General features: G+C 50.6%; 1 protein-coding gene across 6 annotated transcripts in view; it reads left to right on the top strand.

Annotated features, from left to right (window-relative positions):
• Positions 1–237: 237 nt before the first annotated feature.
• VWA2 (von Willebrand factor A domain containing 2) overlaps positions 238–9100 on the top strand; it is a 46327-nt gene continuing 37464 nt past the window's right edge. For 4 of the 6 annotated variants that reach the window (XM_008506875.2, XM_070632385.1, XM_008506868.2 and 1 more), the window contains exons 1-2: positions 238–942; positions 9012–9073. In XM_008506875.2, the coding sequence (XP_008505097.1) occupies positions 9022–9073 (52 nt within the window). In that variant the 5' untranslated portion in view covers positions 238–942; positions 9012–9021. Of the gene's footprint in view, positions 943–7283; positions 7387–9011; positions 9074–9100 lie in introns of those variants that run through there. The other 2 variants (XM_070632400.1, XM_070632366.1) reach the window with 2 other exon arrangements.

Here is a 9100-nt window from a genome sequence, read left to right as displayed (position 1 = left end):
GGCATTGTGCCACGCATCGTGCTATTTTGCTTTGCGGCATTTGATTTTTAAAAAATCAGGCACCTTCTAGATTTAAACGAGATGCTGGCCAAAAGGCCTGCTTATTAATGCCCAACTGCAATAACAGGACAGACAGGTAAACAAACGGCAATTGCCACGACAAACAGAAGCGATGCCAAAGTCAACATTTTCGCTTGCGTCGGTGCAATAAATCCTGCGGAGTCGACAGCGGATGGCACAGTGCTTGCTCCCTGCTGCACCGCTCAGAGGCGGGGAGGCCCGCGCAGAAGGAGGTACCTTTGTTTATTTGCCCACCTTGGCCAAAGCCTCGTTAACCGCGAGAGGCGACGTTGGCCGGGTTCCCAGAAGCGCCTGATGCACGCCCCTTGGGACAGAGCGTCCAACCCCAGCAGGGTCCGCCCGCGCGTCTCGCCGCCACCCCTCTGTAAGGAATACAGGTGTCCCACGTGGCTCCCACCCCTGGGACGCCCCTCCTGTGGGCCTGCAGCGCCCCCTGGCCCGAGCCGCGCCCGCGCGGGCCAGCAGAGCCGCCCTGGTGTCCGAGGCCCGCCGTGCGCTCGTCCCGCGAAGTCGGAGCCCAGCGCTGTCTCCGCGCTGCAGGGCACGCGCATCCCGGCCCCCGCTAGCGACCTCGGAAGGAGCGCCGGTTACTCCTTCGCGCTCCCAGGAGAGGAGTCCGCTCGGCCCCCAGCCGCCCCGGCCCGGAGGGCGGCGAGCGTGCGCCCCGCGGCGTTGCGGGCTTTGTTCGGCATTGTGTGCGCTTTGTCGGGGCGCCGCCGCGAGGCGAGGCCCGCGCGCCCCCGGCAGTCGGCGTCCCGGGCAGAGCGCACCTGGCGCGCGCCGCCTTCCGGCTCCCCGCCATCGGCCCGGGAGGGCTCGAGGGCCTCTCTCTCTCGGGAAGCACTGGAGCGCGGACCGCAGGTAAGGGGACAGGGACTCGGTGGCTGTGGGTGGAGGAGGGAACCACGTGTCAAATCCGACCTGCTTGGCATAGTCATGGGACCCCCTAACCTGGCGCCAGCAGAAGGGGCGCGCCTTTTGCGTAAAGGCTTCGAGGACATGCCCGAACTCCCCCTGACCCCTTTTACAGTTCAGGTGCAGGTGTTAAGATGCCTACCGTGCAGTTTTCTCAGGCAGCTGAGTGCTCCCAGCGAAGTCTCTGCAAGCTGCACCTGAGGGGCCCGCTGCCCTGAGAAACTCGCCGTTGAGCAATGGGAAGTTTGGGGGATTTGTCCTCCCTGGTGATTTCACATACTGGGACACCCTGCCTCCCTCGGGCCAGCTGACCTAGCTCTGCTTCCTGCACTTCTGCCCAGGGCTCGGCTCTTGGCCACCTGCTGGGACCGTAAAAGAGAGGGTCTCAAAATTACACCTTTGAAACTTGCTAGGGGGCATAGATTTAAAGACATGGTGGGCACCCAGGCAGAAGAGAGGAAGGCACCTTGCTGCCGTTTCACTGAAGAACCAATGGCTCTCCAGCTTAGAGGGGCCTTTCAATGGGGACACCATGCAATGTGTTGGTGTCTTGGAACTTTGAACGGTTTTCAAATTACGAAGTTGTCTTTTGTGGAAATCCAGCTCAGAGCCATTTCTTGATGGTGTAAGGATTTCCCAGACTAGGTCCCCAGGCAAACCCCAAAGGGCCAGGGGGATTCCTTCCTTCATCATCCCTGTCTGTTTGACTGAAAACCATCAATGACAGATATATTTTTCTTTAAATCTGGTTTTTGGTCTGTCATCCGAAACTTAGAGTAGCTATTTCCCCTCCCGCTCAATAGGCTCGAGTCCCCTGGAATGAACCAGTCAGATGCCTATGTTTTTACAGATGAGGAAACTGAGACTCAAAGAAGGTGGAAGACTGCTTGAGGGAAAATGGGAGAGTCTGCCAGGAACCCGATCTTTTGGGTTTTAAAGGGCTTCATAAACAGCAGGGTCATTAATTGTCAAGTGATGGCATTGGAGATAAGTGGTGAAAATGTAAAAGCCTTTTCTTAAGCATGCCTGCACCATGTGTGCATCTTATGGAGCATTTCCGTTACCTCCCCAACACCTGGGACAGTGCTGGGCACAGGGCAGATGCTTAATAGTTTTTATTGAACAAATTAACTTTCATGTAATTGTATCAGTGGAAGGGTCAGCAACACGATGAGGTGTTTAAGGACAATGGTCCTCAAACTTTGGTAGTCGACAGATCAGTGAAAAAAATTAATTGTTTTAATTGAGAGGACTGTAACAGAATTGCTAATTTATTTCATCCCACAAGGATATATATAATGTATATGTGTATGTTTTTTTGGTAAGCAAGATTGTCCCTGCTACATCCATGCAATTTTTCCTCTGTTTTGTATGTGGTGCACCACCACAGTGTGGCTTGATGAGTGGTGTGTAGGTCTGCGCCTGGGATCCCAACCGGTGAACCCCTGGCCTCCAAAGCAGAGCACACAAACTTAACCACTACACCACCAGGCCGGCCCCAAGGATATTTTTTTAAAATAGAACAAATCCCTCCTATAATCTACCAGGCTACTGGAGATCTCTTAGGGACCCTGCACAAGGGAGGGTCTATCCCATGCAATACCCCCACGTCAGCATCACCCCAGGCCAGAGACCTGGGACGGCTGAGTACCATCATTCAGGTTGTATTCCTTTCCTTTAGTTTACCCGTTCACCTTCTAAACAGCTCCAGCCGGCTTCCTCTTCCTCTCCCACCCACAGAATTACCTGCCAGGCTACCCTGTGTATGATCACTGTTCTCCATCCCTCGCTTCCTTTCCTGATCCTGAGTTCCTTCTCTTGAACTGGACTTCTCTGATCTCCACTTAGGAAACTGCCCCTGCCCAGGCATCGTGGTCTTGTGTGACAGTGGCAACACCTTTTCCAGGGAAATAGGATGGGCGATGCCACCCTCATTTTCGAGAGAAGGAAATTGAGTGTCTGAAGTGAAGGAATTTACCAGAGAGGCTCATGCTCAGGTCTCCTGACGTACGACGGGTTCTTTTTCCATTCTGTCTGTGTCCTGTGCACTTCTTGTCATGATCAGGCTGGCCACATCGGAAGACCTGGGCCTGATGCCAAGCTTGTGATTTACTAGCTTTTTGACCTTGGGCCCCAGCTTCTCCAAGACCATTTCCACATATGTAAAAATGGAAACGATCATGTCTACCCTATAAGGTTATGAGTGTCGTTAGATGAAATTAATATGTTAAATGTAATGATAGGCTCTTAACATCGTGCATTTAGGAAGTGTTTTTCCATTAGGAGGGCCTTTCACACGCGATTTCATTGGATCTACAAGACTGGTTGAGTCTGAAACTGAGATTCATCCCATTTGACAGATGAATGAACTGAGGCGGCGGGGGGGGGGGGGGGGAGTTGTTGTTGGCAGTCACGTAGCTGGTTAGAAGCAGAGCTGGTCTGGAATTCTGTCTCTGGACTTCCAGTCCTGTGTGCCTGCTTCCCAGAGTGCCACGGCAGTGAATTTGGGTCCTGTACAACTTAAATAAAGGATTTTCAAGTATCATCAAAACGAAGATCAAAATCTCTTCTGGCTAAAAATGATGCTTAGCAGGTGTGGCGAGTGCGGGAGGCCCTGCGATTTATGCCTCTCCACCCAGCTTTCTCCCCAGCCATCCAGGGAATCCACACGGCATGGTGCTCATCCCTTGGTGCTGACTTCTGGTTGTCGACCATTGGGTTCTGAAAATTTGTGATTCTTTTAGGCAGCTGGGGGAGTTGGGGTGGGAGCATGATTTTCCCCGAGCAGCTTGGAAAGCGCTCGCCCTGCCGTATCAAACTGGAGACGTGTCATCCACTTCCCTGGACTCTCTGGGCCTGAGCCAAGTGTTTCACCAAACGGACAAGGAAGACAGCAGGGGCTTCCTGGCCCAAGACTTTTACCTCCGATTTTCACGTCTTCCTGTTCAGGTGTTGCCTGTTCTTATAAAGGGCTCAGATTTCCATCCCGCTGCCTGAGAGAAGGCTGCCAAGCCCTAATCTAATATTCGGGGTTGGAATTGCATTTTCTAAGGAGTGGAAGTGGTTTCCATTTTCACCCTGCACTCGTTTCATTTCCGATCATAGAGGAGAAGGCGGGCATTGTGCTGCAAACTTGCCTTCAGCTATCGCCAGTCTGGCCCTTCTTTTTCAAAAGTAGCCTTGTTTCGGCCCTCGTTTCTTCCTGTGTCTTGGGAAATGCAAGTCCCGAGTGCAGTGTTTTGTGGCGCCCTGGAGCAAACCTCGCTCACCTGCTGTCCCAAATGTGGCCGGTGCCGCGTGGAATGAGGATTTGAAGACAACAATCAGATGAGAGGTTTGGAGGGCGGAGGGCATCTCTCCATGTGTGAGAACCCCAGAGGCCAGGAAGAAAGTGTGGGATTAGCATGAGTAATGGAACAGAAAGGAAGAAATGTGGTGAGCCAGGTGTCCTGTAATGGAAAAGGCTTGACAAGGTCTACCTGGGAACAAATCTGTTTCTGCCCCTGGGTTGCAGACTGCTCCTGACTACTTTGTACAAAAATGCAGAAAGCTCTGGAAATCTTCTCATGTTAGGTACTCAAGTTTGGGAGTTGCTGGCAGGTTATTACCTGGGTGGAAAACTGCAAAGGGCAGGATTTCGAGTGGCAGATTTTTCATGATCTTTCTGTTCCTCTATCCTGATCCCCAGGATCAGGAACTGACAGGTTGAACAGATTACTGGGAGGCCAGAATGGAGTCCAGTGCATTTATTAGCTGTGTAACCTGGGGCCAAACACTTAACTTCTGTATGCTTCAGTTTTGTCATCTGGAAAGTGGGGATAATACACTCTGGCCGGCTGTGCGGATTGGGAGAGAGAAGACCCTTGAGATTGGAGTCGGGTGCTAGGCACGCAGTAAAAGCTCGCTAGATGGTAGTAGCTGTTGATTTTTACTGTGGAATTTGTCCTTTTCAAAAAGTTTTCAGACGTAGGATCGTATTTAGAATGTGGAATTAGTATTGCAAGAAAGTTTTGATAAGTGAGGAGGGGGAAATAAGCTGCACATTTGAGATGATTGGGTGGGAAGAGATGGTAAAGAGTGCTATTAATACTTTACCAGCATCGAAATAGCATTAGTTTCACTTATCTTGGTATAAAAAAAATACAGTGAGCACAAAGGTTTGTCTGGAAGCATCCCTCTGGCCCATCAGTGGTGGGCATGATAGTATTTATTTTGTACAGCAAGCGCGTATTTCACCTACTGCGTGCTGGGCGCCCACAGCTGGGGCTCCAACAGAGACTAAGATGCAGGCAAGATAAACATCTCAGCAGGCAGTTTCAGTGTGGGCCATGACAATAGACCTTGTGTTTCCGGGACAGGGGAGGGAGGTGCTGCTGAGGTCCCAGAGCCAGCCCCATCTGATCCTAACACGTATGAGGAGGCATTGGACTTCTTGCATTGATTTGCGGGTTGCCAACATAAGTTTTGTTCTAATGAGCAGAAACTTAGGTGACTCAGGAAAACATTCACCTGGGCAAGCAGAGGCACATAGCAGAGCCAGGTGAAGGCACTTAGGTTTGTCTCCTAGCGGAGGGAGGGAGCCTGTGTACTGAGTGCCTTGCTATGCGGCAGGGACCTTCTGTACTTCCACCTTGTCCTCACGGCAGCCTGGGGAGGCTGCTGGCACCCTGGTTTTATAACAAAGTAACAGGTCTGAACCTTGGAGTCCTGCATGTGCCCAAGGTCAGAAGCTGTGACGTCAGAAAATCATCCTGGACCCAAAGACTACACAGCATTGAGAAGTCCTTTACCTCTGCCCTGCACGGCCCCTCGGCCCCAGGCCTCGCCCCTGCCTGGCCCCCAGGCCGCAGGTGGGGACTTGTCCTGCATCCCTTGTGTAGACTAAGAGGAAAGAAAATATGTCCCTGGGGGAAAGGAAAGTGGGGAGTCAGCCTTGCTGGCACCCGCCCAGCTGGAAGCCAGCAGGAAGCCCGTCGGCCTCTCAGCTAGCCCACATCCTCTCCGTCTACCTTTCTCCCTTTGATTGTGTCTGGGAAGCCCCTGACTTCCTTGCTCTTGCAATATTGACTCTGTAGTTTTCACTGAGATTAGGGGAAGCCATGAGCCTCTTAGTTATGTGAAACAAAAGGACACTCAGCTGGTTGGGACACTTGATTCAGTTTGTTTCAGAAATATTTCAAAATCCGACGAGCTGAGTAAGGTCTCACCATCATAGGTCTGTGATGGAGGGGAGACCATAAGGGGATGTTTAAAACCAGAAGACACCTTAGCAGCATCTGGTCCACCCTCCTCCTTTTGTAAGTGAGGAACCACAGCCTCTCATGGGGTCACATGGCATCGGATGAGAAGCGGGGCCCTGGACTCTGGTGCAGGCTCTCTGCCACCATGGGGCAGGTGTGACCCCTGCCTGTCAGTAGTCACTTATGGGTGTGCCAGCTCAATGTGGATGGAGTTCTGAGCAGTGGCTCTAGAAGCAGCATGATTAGAGGAAATCTCATTGAATCAGGAGCTCGAGACCTGCGCTGTGGGACTGCCCAGGACACCTCCCCTTCTGAGCCTCAGTGACCTCATCCTTCATCCACTGAGTTTCCTCTTTAATTTCACACCATATTGTGAGCTCTTCTCCCCTAGCTCCTGCTCCCTGAGGGTGGGAATGCAGGCTTAGGGGTAAGCACTGTCCCATGAAAGCACCCCCACCCCCACTGTTTATTCATATGTCCTGCAATTCCAAGTAACTGGCAATAGCACCTTTATGAACATGAGTGGGCCATTTTAATCTTTTCCGCAAATTAAGAATCTACATTTCCTGGGTGACTTTGATTTTCAAGGCAGCTGTTGCTCTCAGCGTGCTCAGCACATCCTCTGAATTCGGAGTCTGAGTTCTGTTTGGTTCCTGCAGCTGGCAGGTGTGATTTCAATGCCTGGCAGAGGTGGTGGAGTGCGAGTTCCTCTAACAAGTAAGAGAATTCATTTTAGTGCAGGGTAAGTTCAAGGCACTTCGGTGAGCTGCTAAAGATGGCCAGGAAGCTTCTGCTGTGTATTTTGGAGAAGTGGCATCCCCAGTGGAGGCGGGGAGGTCTGAAGCCCCAGGATACATAAATGAAAGCTTGGTGCTCCTGCCTTGTGATCCGTGTTCTGAGATGCAGAAGGGTGGTGCTTATCTAGGATGTTAAAGGGACTTTTCCCAGCCGCGTGCATCAGGTTGGAGTGAGTTTCCCCGATGCGGCCGCACTCTTGGGTACCCCACGCAGTGACTGACACTTCTCCTTCTGCCTTGCTCTAGAACCCGGGGTTCCCCTGGCGTCCTGCAGCTCTTCCCTTCCATATCTCTGCCCAGGATTCTCTCCTGAATGCGTGTCAGTGCTACGTGTTTACTGGAAGGAAACTTTAGTAAGACCTCCATGTGGCATTGCTTTGTTCTTCCAAGTCTTTTCTTTTCTTTTTCCCCTTTTATTTATTTATTTATTTATTTTTTGAGGAAGATTAGCCTTGAGCTAACTACTGCCAGTCCTCCAAAAGACTCTGAGGAAGCCTGGCCCTGAGCTAACATTGTACCCATCTTCCTCTACTTTATATGTGGGACGCCTACAACAGCATGGCCTGCCAAGCGGTGCCATGTCCGCACCCGGGATTCAAACCGGCGAACCCCGGACCACCAAGAAGCGGAACGTGCGAACTTAACTGCTGTGCCACCGGGCCGGCCCCTTCCAAGTCTTTTCTTAATGGGCAAATTCAATGCAGAGAAACCGTAGGCTGAGATCTTGAATGTATTGGATCCCAAAGGGCAAAAAATAGAATTTCTAGAACCTATTGTTAAGATATTTTTAGATTTTTCCCTGCTAAATTATACTGGGGAAAAAGTCTGAATTTCATTCTGTATGACCCCTTTCAGTTCTTGTGCTACAGGTACACTTGCTAAAACATTGGACTGTTTGAATTGTGTGTCAACTCTTTGTGATTCAAATGATAATAATGGTAATAATGCATTTCTTGGGCCTCACAGCTAAAATTAGAAGTAAACCTCAAGTCTGTGCCCTTATGGGATCAGAGATACAGTTTATAGTTTCTTATTAAAAGCTCTCACTTTCCACCCTAGTAACCTCCCTCAAAAACTGATAAATAGGGGGCCAGCCCCATGGCCAAGAGGTTAAGTTCGCACTCTGCTTCAGCAGCCCAGTGTTCGCTGGTTCAGATCCTGGGTGCCGACCTACGCACTGCTCATCACACCATGCTGTGGTGGCATCCCACATAGAAGAACTAGAATGACTTACAACTAGGATATAAACTATGTACTGGGGCTTTGGGGAGGAAAAAAAAAGAGGAAGATTGGCAACAGATGTTAGCTCAGGGCCAATCTTCCTCACCAAAAAGCATACCTTCCAAAAAAAAAAAAAAAAAACAGAGAAAAATAATTGATAAATATCAGACCCCATGGATCTGAATTTTACCCTTACTATAAGCATTATTAGGCAATAAAAACTTAACAAAAAGACTTTTGTTTCTTCCTCTGCCACATTACTGTTTATAAATAATTTAGAAAGTGCAGATTTGGTGACCTGCTAGGTTTCAGAAAATGAAGACATTGAAATCAAGTCTTCAGCCTGTCAGAGTCTAGCTCCTCATGAAGACATGGAGATGCTGAGAGGGAGGGACGTCCCCTAAGGTCACGTGGCTAGTCAGGGCCCAGGCCCAGCCAGGACACAGGTCTCCTGCCTGGGTCGCCTGGACAGAGCATACCTTGCTAGAGTCTGAAGGAGCTGGGGGTCTGGGAGGGGGGGTGTCTGAAGATGTTAGACTGTCCTTTAAAATCAGAGTCACGGGAGTAAAGTCTTCTGTGGCTTTTTGGGAATTTGCGTCAACTCCAGTCTACTGTAGTCATTATGGCGAGGAGGGGTTTCTAGAGTCCTATTTGTGCCCTGGGAAAGGCTGAGTAGTTGTCCTCTTGTTTGGGGGTGCGACTTGGGGACCTCACAGAGCTAATTGCTGATGCTTTTTTTCTTGTCCTGGCCCTCTAGTTCTACCAACATGCCCTCTTTCCTGTTGCTGGAAGCCATCTGCGTTTTCCTGTTTGCCGGAGGTAAGTGTTTTTGGTGGGGGGGTAAGA

Source organism: Equus przewalskii, chromosome 1 (assembly GCF_037783145.1).
Source record: "Equus przewalskii isolate Varuska chromosome 1, EquPr2, whole genome shotgun sequence".
Taxonomy (NCBI): Eukaryota; Metazoa; Chordata; class Mammalia; order Perissodactyla; family Equidae; genus Equus; species Equus przewalskii.
Note: the sequence above shows the minus strand (reverse complement) of the source record. Positions and strands in the feature narration are given on the sequence as shown.